The following is a 15,492-nucleotide window of genomic DNA, read 5'->3' as shown; positions in this document are numbered from 1 at the left end:
CAGGAGGGGAAGACCCTCTATGAGATGGATTGATTCGGTGACTGGGGTAATCGGGATTGGTGTGTCAGAGGCGGTGCGGTTGGCACAGGACAGAGCAGGGTTTAGAGCTGTTGTGCATAGGGTCGCTATGAGTCGGAAACGACTCGACTTCACATAACAACAACAATAACATATATGGCAGTGCAACACTAATTCAACATGTCTACACATCCAATTCAGTGGCCTTGATTATTTATTTCTTCAGTTTGTGCATTCATTTCCTTTTGTTTCCAAATTATTCTTCCACCATTAGCATGATACAGTAGTCTTAGTGTATTTTAGTTTAAGCTTGTAAAAATTTATTCAGCACCTATTGCGTGCTGGAATCTTAGCTGTTACTGGAAATACAGGACTAATTTTCACAGAGCTGACCCTTGGGATGGCAGGCTGGTGTGATCATACTGGGTCAGACTCAGTAAACACTTAAGATATCCTGGGAGTTTAGAAGAGGAAGTGACTCAACTTAGAGGAGGCTTCATGAGTGGAGGAGAGAAGGTAATAAAACAGAGCATTAAACCTTGCCTGTTGTAGTCATTTTCCTGCATATGTCCAGGATTTCCTTATCTCCCGATGCATGTTGTAATGAAAGTAGAGGCCCCAAGATGTGGTGTGGAATGATTTCCTTCCTGGGTTTACAAAGATTGAGGATTATCAGAGAATAAGAAGTGGAGTGCCTTTGGTATCAGCATTGCTCTTCCTTTTAAGTCCTAGTTCCTAATTTTTATCTACTACATTCCTCGATTGGCTCAGTCAGGCCACCAGGTTCACTCAGTTTGTTTTTCCGAGGAAAGCAGTTAGTTTTCTTAGCATATTTTCCATGTTGTTAAAAGGTTATGTGAAATCCTGACTTGTACTTTAAGTCTGACATATAAGGCCACAAAGTAGCTTGAAACTTTTATGCTACTTACTTGCTTTTACAATTACACTAACTTAATAGTGAAATCCCTTATTTATAAGTCTTTGTCGATTCTTTCTTTTTTATTATTATTATTATTTCTTTGGTATGTATTCCCTAAAGGGAGCACTCTCGGCCCATTGTTTTTGTTTCTAAATTTGGTAAAATTATTAATTTACTGTTTCTGAAAGTTGTGTTAATTTGTGTTCCAATAACAGTGATGAAATAAACAGGCAACTCTCAAGTGGGCTTTCTCTCTGGCTTCACTAGCCAAAATGTGCCACTCGTGGTATCTTTGAAAATGTGATCCAGTTAGTTATAAATTCAGTTGCGAGATGGTATTGAATATTTTAAAAGATAGTACACTGTTCTGGTATTTAAAAGGAAATAAAATTATTAAAGGCTGTTCTTTTTTCCCCCCACAGAACCCTCCGAGTATGGCTGAAGAGAGACAGCGGTCAGTACTGGCCCAGCATTTACCACACAATGGCCTGTAAGTAGAGGAATGTTTTGTTCCACTTGAGAAGAATGACTTTGTTGAAAAACATGTCAGAGTTCCTGATGAAATAATGCTTCTTGATTTCAGAATGTGTTTCTGTCACATTCTGTGGTAAATGGCAGGAAAGCTCCATTTCCTCTCACTGGAAATTGGGCCACACTGCCTAACTGACGTGGCCTGGGCAGAGCTGAGGGGGAGAAGAGGCCTGTGTCCCCCACAACCCCCCTGCTGTTATTTTTTTTTTTGGTCTTTCTTTGATACACTTGAATTGGTGGTTTGACCAACTGCTCTATGTAGTAATATACTTAGTAAAACTAACCTTCATCATCACGGCTGATCTTGGCATTGAAAAAGAGCACTATACAACTCATTAGTTTTTTGTTTGGTTTTTTTTTTTGTTTTTTTTAAATTTTATTTTTATGTGTGTGTACCATCAAATCAGATCTGACTGTTACGGGAGGAGCTTGTCCCTCCTTCCCAGCAGAGCATCTGGTGGATTCAGACCTCTCACCTCTGAGATTGCAGTGCAGCTTCTTGCCATTAGGCTACCATAGCTCGCCACAACTCGTTAGTTTTAAACCAGGCTTAACCATACATGCCTTGCACAACCCTTTAACATACTCCTGGGCACTGTTGAGAGATTTAGTCTAATGTGCAACACACGTTCAACTTAGGGAATTTTATACTCAAGTATGTTCTGGAAATAAATCATAAAATAGACCTTCTGGGCTATTTTATGATGGGCTGTTATGTGACATAAAATCACATTTCTATTCTAGCCCTTGATCCTGATCTCAGCAGTGTTGCCCCTCTTTTATCCCACATTTTCTTTGTCTTTTGTCTGAAGCCCCCATGTGCTCTGGGCTCCCACCCACCCACCACAGCTTGGTCCCTTGAGCCCTGACCAGGATGCCTGGACAGCGGCCAGGTTCCAGCTCTGCTCTCCCAAAGTGTCGTGTGGAGGCCGCACGGCTGCTGGTTTCCTGGTGGTTTTGGTGCCTGGTGAGGGACTGTCTTCACCAGATGCTTGCAGCACACAGGGGACACTCTGGAAACAGAAAAAAGGCTTGCTGCTTTCTTACTGCCAACTGTTCCAAAGTTCACAGAGAAGAGCTTTTGCCGGTTATTTGGGACACCCTTGACACTGTTCCTGGCTTTCTTAAGAGTTTTTCCAGAGACTGGGCAGAGTGCTATAAATACTAAACATCCAGTTACTCATCATATTCCCAGGAATCCGCGTCATTGTTCCAGGCACCCCTCGTTCAGACAGCATTTACCTCCCAGAGCTTGGACCCAGAAGTTATTGTCACAACAGACTGATGGTTTATCCAAACGTCAGCTGTTCTGCGTCGCACAGACAGCTTGGGCAGACCAGTCTTGGTAATCATTTAAAGGAATGAAATATTGGCATATAAAGAGGACTATTACTGCAGGAGGGAGCTCTGGTGGGTTAGCGGTAAGGAGTTGGCGCTGTCAGCCTAAAGGCAGGTGGCTTGAATCTACTAGCCGCTCCGAGGTAGAAAGATGGGCCGTCTCCTCCCGTGGGACTTACTGCCTCTGGAGGGTCAGCTGTGAGTCCCGTTCAGACTTGATGACGCATAACGACGACAATAATAACATTACAAAAGGAACCTTCAAACCTGTGAGTTAGGAGGACTAACTGCCCGAACCCTTGATCAGACTTTGTGGTCCCAAGCAGTAATGCCCCTCCATCGCCCACGTCCGCCTGAGCTGTGGATCAGATAACCTCACTTTCCAGTTCTGAAATAGGAAGTGACCGGTGTCTAGGAAGAGGGCCTTGTGGCTCCGTTTGATAAATTTCCTGAATATCTGGGACAAGGCAAGAGGCGATGGGGCACTCTGGGCCTCTGAATCCACCTACACAACTAACTGAGTGGGAAATGTGACCCTGTGAGGCCGAGGACTCCACACCTTGCTGTCCTGATGCTGAGAACACTGATGTCTGGAAATAGCCCAGGACCTGCCACCAGTGCTGGGGACTGTTTGTCATCTGGGTAGAAAAGCTCGCTAATGCTAATGCTTTTGCTGCTACTTCCACCCACCCTCCGCCACACTCGATGTTGTGGCCATGGTTTAATTCATTAGAAGGAGCTCTGGTGCGTAACATTAAGTGTTCATCTCCTAGCCAAGAGTGAATATGGGCGAAAGACCTGGTGTTGTTGCTCTGTAAAGATTGCAACCTAGAAAATGCCATGGTGCAGGTCCACTCTGTCTCCTGAGGTCCCTATGTGTGGGGTTAACTCAGCGTCACCCAGCAACAACAGATGAGGGACAGCAAGAGAGAGACCGAGATGGATTTCGACTGCTAAGGTCACAGTAACTCCTTGGCTCCTATATTCCAAAAGAATCTCGTTCAGCTTTGTAATTACTGCCTTCCCAGGGGACCAAAACCTTAGCAACTGAAAAGTCGGACTTGAAGCTTGCATTCACTCGTCCCTCTCCCTTCTCGGATTTAGATGGTGGACACCCAGCTCTGGCCCGCTGTCTGTTCCCGTCTCTCACTCACTCGGCTTCCCTTCCCCCTGCTGGGATGGCTTGGCAGGAGTGACTGCTGGTCACAGCCACGGTGTCTCCGCTGGGAACAGCTGACGCCGTCGTGTTTCACCTGCACGTATTCAGCCTCTTGCCTCCTAAAGCTGCTTTCCTGCCTCTGTCTGGCACTGTGTCTGCTAATAAAATTGCCGGGCACTGCCAGGAGAAAACACAGAGCAAACTAGGACAAAGAATGCACATCTGCTGGTGAGGGTGGCTGTTGTATTTCAAAGCTCAAAGCAAAAGATGAGAGGAAAAGTAGCATATTGGCTCCAATCTGCAGATGACCTAACTTGGAACTATTTCTAATAGACAGCCAAGGAGCCCAGGTGGCACAGAGCGTTAATGTGCCAGACTAATAACCATAGGTCAGCAGTTCAAGTCCACCACTTGCTCTGTGGAAGGAAGAAAAGCAGCCCCTGACCATGAAGATTTACAGCCTCAGAACCTAATGGAGGGTCGTGCAAGTCAGAACCATCCCTACAGCAGTGGGTGTAATGCTAACCACCAATTTAAATTGTATTCAGTGACCTGACAGCTTGATCAGTAAGCTAGGCTCTAGGGTTATCATTCCTCCCAGTTCAGCTAAGTTTTACAACATTAATTCATGTGTCAAAGAACTTTCAGAGTCTTGATAAAAATGTCACAGGGGTTGTGATGCTAAGTCAAAGACAGAACGTGTGCTGGTTCAAATCCCCCCACAGAGCTGAAGGAGGAAGAGAACAGTCTCCGGTATGATCCTATGTGCCATGTGCTTTTTCAGCGATGCCACGCAAGGAGATCCTCACAGGAGCTGTGTGAGGTAGATGACAATTTACTGAGTGAAAATGAGGAAGCAGAGGCCGGAGTGGTTAAGTTAGATGCTTACTATTGGAATCCCAACCCTTGTCATTCTCTGACTATGTCATTCCCAGACTATGCTGCTCCCACACCTATGTGATAAGTCCCCAGGCTTTTTCTGCAAAGGATCAGACAGTAAATATATTTAGGCCTTGCAGGCTATGCAGCCTCTTTGACAGCTGCTTAACCCCACCACTGTGCCGTGGAAGCAGCTGTGAATACTACATAGTGAAATGAAGTGCCAGGTTCTCAAAATTTTATTTATGAAACAGGCTACTGGCTAGACCTAGAGATTTGAATATTTAAGTTCAAGTTGCTGTGATGATTTTTTGAAAGGCAGTTTATTTAAAAGGTATTTTATTTTTCACTCTTTTATAAAATTACATGAATATCTAAAACAATTTTCCTTGTTCTTGAAAAAAAAAGTTTATATTATTTCACCAGAAGTTTCCCTTCTAGGAAAAACAACTAAGATGTCCTTGTATACAAATCATATAAACTAGGAAAGCTTTTTTCCTTTAAAAAAAATTAACCTCGTAAATTCAGTCAGCACATTGCACTTTTAAACAGAAGGGGAAAGTTTGCATGTATTTGGGTAATAGAATTGAAGATAAAAGAACAAGAAGAAATAAGAATTATTTTTCTGTCCAAACAATATCTTAAAACTGGTAACAATGAAGGGAGCACTGGTGGCCTACTGGCAAGAAGCTGCACTCCAATCCCAGAGGTACGCTGTTCAAATCCACCAGATGCTCTGCTGGAGAAGGGGGGGACAATCTCCTCCTGTACCAGTCAGATCTGATTTGATGGTATGCGTAAAAAATAATAAAAAATAAATTAAAAAAACAAAACACCAAACTGATACAGTGAAGATTTAGTGCCAGTTGAAGATTAAGCAAAAACAATGACAGTGAATCTTTGAAATTGGCAAATCATCATTTGAGTTCTAATAAAATGAAACGATAATTTGCATACGTGGTAATTAAAGAGTACTTTGTTTACGTGAAGGCGGAGGTAAGGAGTTGTACTGCAGAGCCAAAGGCACATGGCTTGAATCTACCAGCTGCTCTGTTAGAGAAAGGTGAACAGTTTCCACCTTTGCAATTCACAGCCTCTGAAAACCTGCTGGAGGGTTCCGGGTCCTTGGTGCATAACAACAGCAGCATCAAGCATAAATATTTGTAATTACAATTTTTAAACACAAGCATCTTCTTGGTGAGCGCTGGTGGCCTAGTGGCAAGAAGCTGTACTGCAATCCCAGAGGTGCGCAGTTCAAATCCACCAAATGCTCTGCTGGAGAAGGAGGGACAATCTCCTCCTGTATCAGTCAGATCTGATTTGACGGTACACACAAAAAATAATAAACCAAACACACACAAGCGTCCTCTATGGTCCCAAACCCCAGTGGCAGCTAGGATGTAGTCACTTCTTACTGTTCTCTGTACAGGTGATTACTCTGAACATGTGTCTCCCAGTGGGCCTCACCCCATCTTATTAACAGGCCAGTCTGTGTCTACTGTTTAGGGTATAATCCGGAGATTGCCTTCTTATTTAAATGATGGTAAATACTAGCCCCTTATAAGAGAGAGCTTTAAAACTGAGCGTCTTCGAAGGGTGACTTTCTTCATAAGTTGTTTTGTTTCCTGTGACTTTATTAGAAATTATATTTCAGAATAAACTCAGATGTGTTCTTCGTGGCCTGCATTTGCTTGCTGTGCTTCTTCCCCGGTCAGTTAAAATTCCTGAGGCTAACGTGTCCCCAGACACTCCTCCAGATGCTCCATTCTTTAAATCCCTTTAATGCTCACTTTTCCTGGGAGAAGACTGAGTATGTCTCCTTCCTGGAAATCATTGCCTTCCTCGTGATTTCTGCAACAGCTGTGGGTGGCATGTGGAAGGCGTGTGCGTGTAAGAGGCAGCACACACCCCTCTAGTCCTCTGCACTGATGGAGACAAAGCCTCATGTCTCTGCCTCACAACTCCACTTCCTACAGACCGAGTTGTGTGGGTCATTGCAAAAAGGGAGCAAGCTTTGACCGTTGTGATGAAACAATCCTGAGGCGGATTTCCCGCCATTCCTCATGCTTAATTACATGCATCCTTTGAAGTCCTGAGGCTGGGAGTTCCTGTGTCCAGTGATTCTGGAACAAGAGGGACAGGATGACCTACTGAATATTAGGTAGCAGATCACCCACGTTCAGTGCCAGCCTGCAGGTTTTTCCAGGCTAACGGGAGGCATGTCAGGATAGCCCACACAGTTTTTGCCTTCTAGATCAAACAGCTCTTTTGTACAGAGTACTTGGGACAATGACTTGAAATGCTCGGCTTTGCTCTTAATCTCTTCATGTGCTCTTTGTCTTTCTGGCAGCTCCTTGCTCTGCTATGGCTTACCATCATGATAGTAGACGGATATTTGTGGGCCAGGATAATGGAGCCATCATGGTAGGTCACCTCCAGCATATACTTACTGTATTCTTTCTATTTACCCCCCCCCCAATATCCGTATCCACAGTAATAAACTTAACAAGTGCCCTCATTGTATTGACCAGTATCTTTTAAAAGTAGCTAATTCAGCCATAAATGTTGGGCCTAGAGTTGCATTAATTTTAATTTGGTTACAGAATGTCATTGTGGTTGCTGATTTGATGTTCCGGCTCTCCCACAGGGTAAAGCTTTCACAACATTTACATGTGAATATCAGAATCATCTTGTCCAAGTTTCAGAAAAGGCCGTGGGCCTTTTCCTGGGGGTTGTATAAATGAGTAGATAACTTTGGGGGGTACAGGAGTCCTTTAACAGACTCTGTTGCCACGACTCCATGCAAAAGCAGTTCTGACATAAGTCAAACACCTTACTTTGATTTCTTTGTTTTTGTTATTATTGTCTCTTATTATCAGTGTCACTTTTTTTATTATTAATTTTAATGAAAAATTTACAGAGACTTTGGATTTCCATTCATTCATTGTTGTACTTTTCTCCCTGCCCGCCCCTGTTATCAATGTCTTGATAATTTTGATTTTTGTCTTTGAGGGTTGGAAATATTACATTTAAATTTATACATAGATTTTAATACATGTATAAAAAGCATACCATTCATGAAAATTCACTCCAGTGGTAAGGAAGGGTTGGACAGGGTTGGCTTTTTGTCACTTGTGGTGTAAGTCTACTTGTGGAAGGTCCTGGGTCATATCATATAGATTACCCCTGGGAATGAGGATATTGTTTCTGGCCAGCAAATCAGTGGGAGTTTCCTGTAGGATCTTTTTATTCATGAATTTCACAGTAATAGCTCACTGTTCCCTGACTTTGATTGCTGATGGCCAAGTGATCAGCGCTTGAGTCCCATATTTTCTAGTTACTGGAGTTCTAAAGTTAGTTTAAAACAGACTTCAGTTTAATCCCTTCAGTGTAAAAATTCTTAACTTTTTCTTGCTTTCGTCTTAAAAATCCATTCTTTTTTTTCCACATCGAAGATAGTAAGTTTTAAATTCAGAATTCTTGCCTTATGAACAATTTTTCCACCCGTCTCTTCCATCATATCATCTTGTAACTCAGCAGTTTTTTCCATATGCCTTCTGTGCATTTTGCCGTAACTTCCTCCCAGAAAATGCAGTTCTCCCTCATTCAGGTCTTGAAATATGTTGTAGACCAGCAGCTTCTTATTGTCAGTGTTTTGAATGATTGGGTCAGAACAAGAGACAAGGAAGGGTTTTTCAGTTCAGGCCAGCAGCAGCCTGGTTCATCTTTAAAAGCCTTGAAACCAGGCAGCAACTCTGTTCTTTGTTTCCTCCCTTCTGGCAAGCCTGTTTCATCCACATTGAAAGCCCTTCGTCTTGTATTACCTTGTGCAGTCTATTTTTGAATTTTCCAGCTGTTCAATGCTGGTGCTTGCTGCTTCTCCAGTTAAAATAATAAAACAATATGTGAGCTGGAGCCAGTTAAGCCTTAGTCTGTTTTCATGAAAGCATAAATAAAGCATATTTGCTATAAAAACAAGTAAATAAAAAACAATATGTAAACTAAATCTTAATCTGAAACAGTGAAACCAGAGTTTAAATGAAAGCAATTGCAGTAGCTTTTTTCTGGTTGTTTCAGATTTTTAGAATTTTGAATTGTCAGTTAACTCAAAAGGAAACTCCTCCTGGAGTTTGGCCTTCTTTTTACATCTTCAGTAGCTTCTCCATTTCTGTTAGGATGGTGGATTTTATGCCAGTTGTCCCTTTGATTGGCTCCATTCCTATTCTCATCTTCAGTATTTGTCAGAAGAATCAAGTGAGACCATCCTTCGTCCCTTGGTGTTTTGCAGACTTAGTGTTTTCATAGGCCTAGGCGATTTCTGTCTTTAAATCTATTTCTTGAGCCTCTCTGTCTGGTTTTTTTCAATTCTTATTTAGAGCAGTAGGACCTCTTTATTTCTAGACATCTTCACAGTGGCTTAAGTAATGCAGGTGTGAGAAACCTGAGTAGCTCACCTTCAGATCAAGAACTGATGCTTCTGATGGTGTGAAGGACAGGACATGGTTGCACTGTAGACCTGGTTGCAGTAAAGTTAACGTCACTGTATAACAATGAAGTTCAAAGTCGGGACAGCTGCTGGATGCACGTATAGACCATTTGTCTTATGTTAGGAGCATTGCCCAGCTTTCCGTCTACAAGAACTCTTAAAAAAAAATTTGTTTTTTAATTACTGAGAGAGAGAGAGAGAGAGATTTTAATTACTGAGAGAGAGAGAGAGTGTGTGTGTGTGTGTGTGTGTACCATTGAATCGTATCTGACTGGGACAGGAGGAGATTGTTCCTGCTTCTCCAGCACAGCATCTGGTGGATTCGAACCACTCACCTCTGGGATTGCAGTGCAGCTTCTTACCACACTAGTTGCAAAGACACTTAACACATGTGTGGCCCAACCTATTTCCTGTGGCTTGGCAGTGTTTTGAACAGTACATTATGACAAAACAAGTTTATTGAGTTGCTGGAAGTCTGTAGGTAGGTATCTGCGAATGATCACATCAGAAAATTATGTGCTTATCATTGTGGGTAGTAAATGCCCCTACTGGCAGTGTATATTCTTTTCTCTAAAATACACCTACACAGACAGTTGTAAGTGTGGTTCAGCGTAGCTGAGATACATTGTACGTCAGGGGCTGCCTGTAGGGCAATCTTAATTTCCAGTCTATGAATGCAAATCATCTATTTCTTTACATCTTTAATTTTTTTTCAGAAATGTTTTGTTGTTTTCAGTGTACAAGTTTTGTACTTCTTTGTTACATTTGAACTTTTTTTATGCTATTGAAATGAAATTATTGTTTCATTTCTTATTGTTCAAGTGTGTAGAAATACAACTGATTTTTTCCTGAGTCCCTCTTGTGTCATGCGGTTTTGCTGAACTCTTAATATATTAAGTCTATTTTTTTGAACTTTCTCTCTGTTTGTGTAATCTTTAGGATTTCCTGTATATAAGATCGTATCATTTAAAAACACAGGCAGTCAGATGTGTTCTAATCCAGTTTGAAGACTGTGTTTTATTTTCCTGCTTTGTTCATTCTGAATCTCTGGGGAAAGCTTGTAGTCTTTGAAAGTTGAATATGACTGTAGTTTTAGAGGATCAATAAAAAATAGGAGGACCCTCCCCCCCTGACAGCAGCAGTAGACGCAGGTGCACCAGATGGTGTGGGTGGTACAGGACTGCATGGCCGTTCTCTTGGAAATAGCCTGAGTATGATTCGGTACTGGCTTGATGGCACCTGGTTGATGTCAGCTGTTAAGTGTTCTGTGGGTGTCCTTTGTCTCATATTGAGAAAATTCCTTTGTAAACTCTTACATTCTTAAGGTTATTGAGCCATTTTATGATACAAGGCTACTGGAGTTTGTCAGGTGATTTCCTGCATGTACAGACATGCTAATGCTTCTCTTTTCCTTTATTCAGTTAATATGGTATGTTGCATTATTGGACTTTTGTATTGATTATGTTGAGGAATTCTTAGTGGAGCCAAGAAAGCATAATTTAAAAGCAAAACAAAAGCCCCTCCTTGGTGGTCAGAGAGAGAACATGGAGAGCGCCCAGTTGTGGAGGACAGGCTGGCCACACACACCACCCTGGGCAGCAGAACTTGCTTTATGGTCCCTAGGGGGGGAGAAAAATTATATGTGAGTGCGTGAAAATTTCATAAAGAAGGCAGTAATTTTTAATAGCTAATCTTATACCTCAATCTTATGATAACTGTATTTTAAGTTTTACTTTGCCCTAATAGTTAAAATTCTTTCCATTTTTTAAACCAAACTGTTTTCTAATTGCATATATTTACTTTTAGGAATTTCATGTTTCGGAAGATTTTAATAAGATGAACTTTATCAAGACCTACCCAGGTAACTATGATAATACATTCCTATACACTCATAAGTACAGATATAACACACACACACACACACACACACACACAAAGTACCATCTCTTCTGATCACAATTAGGTTTTCATGCTAGCTTTTAAGTTTTGTTTGTCCAATCTTATGAGAAATCACGGCTTTTTAGAATTATCTGACATTTCAGATTTTGTATATATTTTTTTAAAAAAGGTTTTGTATTGTATTCGATTGCGTGCATGTATCAGATTTCATTTAGCCATTCTTTTACTTTTGGACTTTGTGCTGCTTCTGTTTTTTTAAAAAATATACACTATAGTATATATGTATGGACATACATATTACACATATGTGTGTGTCTGTGTTTCCTTGGCTATTATTCACACTTTTTTAATTAATTTTAATGAAAGTTTAAAGGGACCTATGGTTTCCATTCATTCATTGTTGCTCTTTTTTCCCTGCCCACCCCCTCCCCACACTCCTAAATTTGTAATTAATTACATCCTTAAAACAAATTCTGAAAAGTGGAGTAACTAGGTCAAACCTTATAATGGTTTTTAATGCCCTTGAGTAATTTTCCAAATTGTTTTAGAATTTTTTTTATTCTGTTTGCTTATTTAGTTTTTGTACATTGTGTTTCACACTATCCTTCTTTCACATTGTGTTTCATACAATCATACTGATTTTTTCAATCACTTGTAACATCACTTATATCTGCTGAATGCCTTATTGTTTATTATTTTTCCCTTCACACAACATAATCTAGTTTTTTGGGTTTTTTTTTTTACTCCCCTCTCCCTCTCTTGTCATCTCTGGTAACCACCTAAGCCTGACTCTGTGTATAAACTTGTCCTTAGCTTTCGGTAATCGTGCTCTTTTACCATATTTATCCTTTTGTGACTGACTTCTATTACTCCACATCATGTCCTCTGGATTCATCCATGTTACACAGTGTTTCTTGAGTTCTTTATCCTTCATTAAAACCATTAACTTTGAATTCTCAAAGGTGTTTGTGTGAAAAATAGTCAAGAATGCTTAAGTCCTTTATGGAGTTCATATGTAAGAAATTGAAGACTTTTTAAAATTGCCCGATGAATAGTATAATAAAAAGGCATATTTGTCATTAAATTGAGTCACATTAACATGTCTAGTGGTATTTTTATCGATTTTGGTTTTCAGAGTTCTTCCTAACCCACTAAGCAGCATAGTGTTTGTAGTAATTTCCATTTACGTTTTATTTACTGTTAACATTTCTTTAAACAACTTACTATTGCGGGGAGAAAAGTGCAACAATGAATGAATGGAATTCCAAAATCTATGTAGATGTTCATTGAAATAAAAGAAAAAAATTTAAAAAAAAAAAACCTACTTACTGACTATTAACACTTTTGCCAAAAGAACAAACAAATATGTCTTGGGGAAAATGTAGCCAGAGTACTCCTTGGAGGCAAAAATGATAACAGCTTCCCCTCACAGACATGCTGCAGGAGAGGCTGTTCCTTGGAGAGGGACATGATGCTTGGAGGAAAACCCACGACCAGGTAGATTGACCTAGTGACTGCCACAGTGGACTCAGTGTGTCTGTCAAGAAGTGTGAGGACAGCACAGAATAGGACAGGGGTCAGATCAGTTGTTCATAGCATCGCTATAGGTTGCACTCAAATTGATGGCACCTAACAACAACAGTTTAGAAAACACATTAGCCCATCAACAAACGAATGGGTAGAGAAGCTGTGGTATATTCACACAATGGAATACTATGCTGCATTGAAAAATAAGAACTCATGAAATATTATACAAAGTGGGTGACCCTGGACGACATTATGCTGAGTGAAGTATCTCAGTCACAAAAGGACAAATACTGCACGGTGCCACTGTTGTAGAATTGGACTGACATCAGGGTTAGGGTAAGACAGAAAAACTGGATAAATTATGTATACTGCGTTGAAACAGATGAGGGAGAGAATAATTTAAAAGCAATGTATGATAGGGTATTATGGTTATCACAGGAATCCACAATTAAGGTTGCATAGTGGAGTGTATTCGGGGCAGTGGGAGGGGTGCAGGGGGATTGTATACCAATGAAAGAATTTTTCTTTTACTTTTCAAAGAGAGGAGTGAAATGGGGCGGGGAGGCTGGGCAGGGAGAAAAGTGCAACAATGAATGAATGGAAATCCAAAAAATCTCTGTAAATGTTCATTAAATGTAATAAAATAAAATTTTTAAAAAAGGAAGAAAAAACACATTAGGGGAACTAAAGCAGAGATTGCCAGCTTTTATTGTGCCCAGAGAGGGAGATTAAAAGTAAAAATGGAGCGAGACAGACATCACTGTGCTATATGTGATGTTATAGAAGAAAAGACTTAAAAGCAAAACAGCAGAAAGAATGTCCTCTTAGAAAGAAAACCAGTTGTTCCCAGAAAAAGGATAGCCAGCCGTGTAACTCAGACCACAAGATAGTGTAAACTTTCCCACTGAGCTGAGTTCCACAGCTTTGGCCAGTGGGGAACGTAGGTGGAGTCAGGCAGACCCCTTAACTTTATCATGTCTTGGAAATTTGGCCCTGTGTTTAACCTGACAGCTTCTCTGGTTTTTTTCCTTTTGCAAAATGACACTCTGTGTACCTTGAAAGTCGTTTTTGCAAGTTGAAAATGACACAACAGCAGAAGAACAGCCTCATCCCCGAGTGAGGCCTCAGCAGATGCTGTTGTCTTTACCCAAGACTTGACGTAGACTCGCCTAGATCGATAGCTGTCTCCTTTGGGTTCTGGGATCTTCCTACGAGTCTTTAACTGCACAGTGTAACTTCCGAGCTCTGGTGGAGCCGACACACAGAAAGGCTTTCGGGAAAATGGTCTCTCGCCCTTCTGAAGCAGTGTCTAGCTCTGACACTTCATTATCTGACCGGGCAGTTATTGAGCACCTACTGCATACCCAACACTGTGGGAGCTCCAGGTGCAGCAGAAGACAGGTGTGACTTATATTCGACCTAAAAATGCAAATATTTGAGAATTGAGCTAATAGATACACACTTCCACTTTCTCAGCTCATGTAAGAGAAATTTCCAAAACTTTTTTCTCTGTAAACAATAGGAACTCACACATCAACAGGACTTACGCCAGAAACAGTAAATGTTCTAGAAACATTAAAATGCTTAAAAATGCTCCCTTGTTTGCAGTAGACAAAGCAGTTATCCACTTGTTGGCCATGACTCCCTAATGATTTCTTGTCGCTTCTCGTGGCCTTCTGGGTGTGTGGTCTGGGTCCACACACCCTTGGGGGTGGAGGGCTGTCGTCCTCGCTTGGGACTGGGGAGCCCTGCCAGCCGGCATCTGCAGGCACGTCTCCACAGTCGCACCGAGGATCCCATTGCTCTCTGAGACTCACGCACTCTCCCTTCTGTCCCTGCAGCTCATCAGAACCGGGTGTCTGCCATCATCTTCAGCTTGGCTGCAGAGTGGGTCATCAGCACCGGCCACGACAAGTGTGTCAGCTGGATGTGCACGCGGAGTGGGAACATGCTCGGGAGGCACTTCTTTGCCTCCTGGGCCTCGTGTTTACAGTATCCTTCTTCTGGGGCACCGGGCTTCCTCCTCTCCCAGCGCTCCGCCTTCGCGTCCCAATATTGAGCTTTCAATCTGTCCTGTTGCTGATTGAGATCCAAAGACTGGTCCTACTTGAGTGGTACTTGTTTCATATGAAATCCAAGAACTTTGTTAGAAAATCAGATTATTGGAACTAGCACTAAATGAATGTTTGCTCTCTCCCAGGGGATGCTGAAGCTGAGCCAGACCCATTACCGTTGGGTCCAACTGGTTTTAATGCAAAATCATGGAAAAGCCAAGTTTCACTGACACAGACATGTCCCCTCATTTCTTTGTATGTCAGATTGAAAGGCTTTTGGTTCTGCAAGGAAGAACATAGATTAATCCTCTAGTAGTTGGTTATTTGCAGAAACAACAGGAAGATATACCCTGTAAGGGATGGCTGTACCCCTGTAATAAGCATTTGTGGCCCCAAGATCATAAATGGACCACAAGGAGTCTTCCTAGTGTACACCCCTCAAGATAAAACCAAGCCTTTGTTTAATGCTTTTGCTGGAAGAAGATTATAACCCTTATAGTCTCAAGAGGGCCTCAGGATATGAAAGTACTAAAAATAACTGCGTTAGAAATTTCCTGTTAGAATGTAAAAGTTTGTTTCACGGAGATCTGGCCTTGCTGGTGTGTTCTGGTCGTTTCTGGGCCTCTTGGGGACGAGACACCGGTGCTGCTGTCCACGTGCGCTGCTCATGGTGGTTTCTCAG

General features: G+C 41.5%; 1 protein-coding gene across 1 annotated transcript in view; it reads left to right on the top strand.

Annotated features, from left to right (window-relative positions):
• WDFY1 (WD repeat and FYVE domain containing 1) overlaps nt 1-15,492 on the top strand; it is a 50,838-nt gene that overhangs the window by 17,665 nt on the left and 17,681 nt on the right. Inside the window, exons 3-6 of the mRNA XM_006890316.1 lie at nt 1,360-1,427; nt 7,195-7,268; nt 11,137-11,191; nt 14,598-14,748. Of these exons, the coding sequence (XP_006890378.1) occupies nt 1,360-1,427; nt 7,195-7,268; nt 11,137-11,191; nt 14,598-14,748 (348 nt within the window). The remainder of the gene's footprint in view (nt 1-1,359; nt 1,428-7,194; nt 7,269-11,136; nt 11,192-14,597; nt 14,749-15,492) is intronic.

The sequence above is a fragment of the Elephantulus edwardii genome, unplaced genomic scaffold (assembly GCF_000299155.1).
Source record: "Elephantulus edwardii isolate Elephantulus edwardi_28Jun2011 unplaced genomic scaffold, EleEdw1.0 scaffold00087, whole genome shotgun sequence".
Classification (NCBI taxonomy): domain Eukaryota; kingdom Metazoa; phylum Chordata; class Mammalia; order Macroscelidea; family Macroscelididae; genus Elephantulus; species Elephantulus edwardii.
This window is presented reverse-complemented; position numbering and strand designations above follow the sequence as displayed.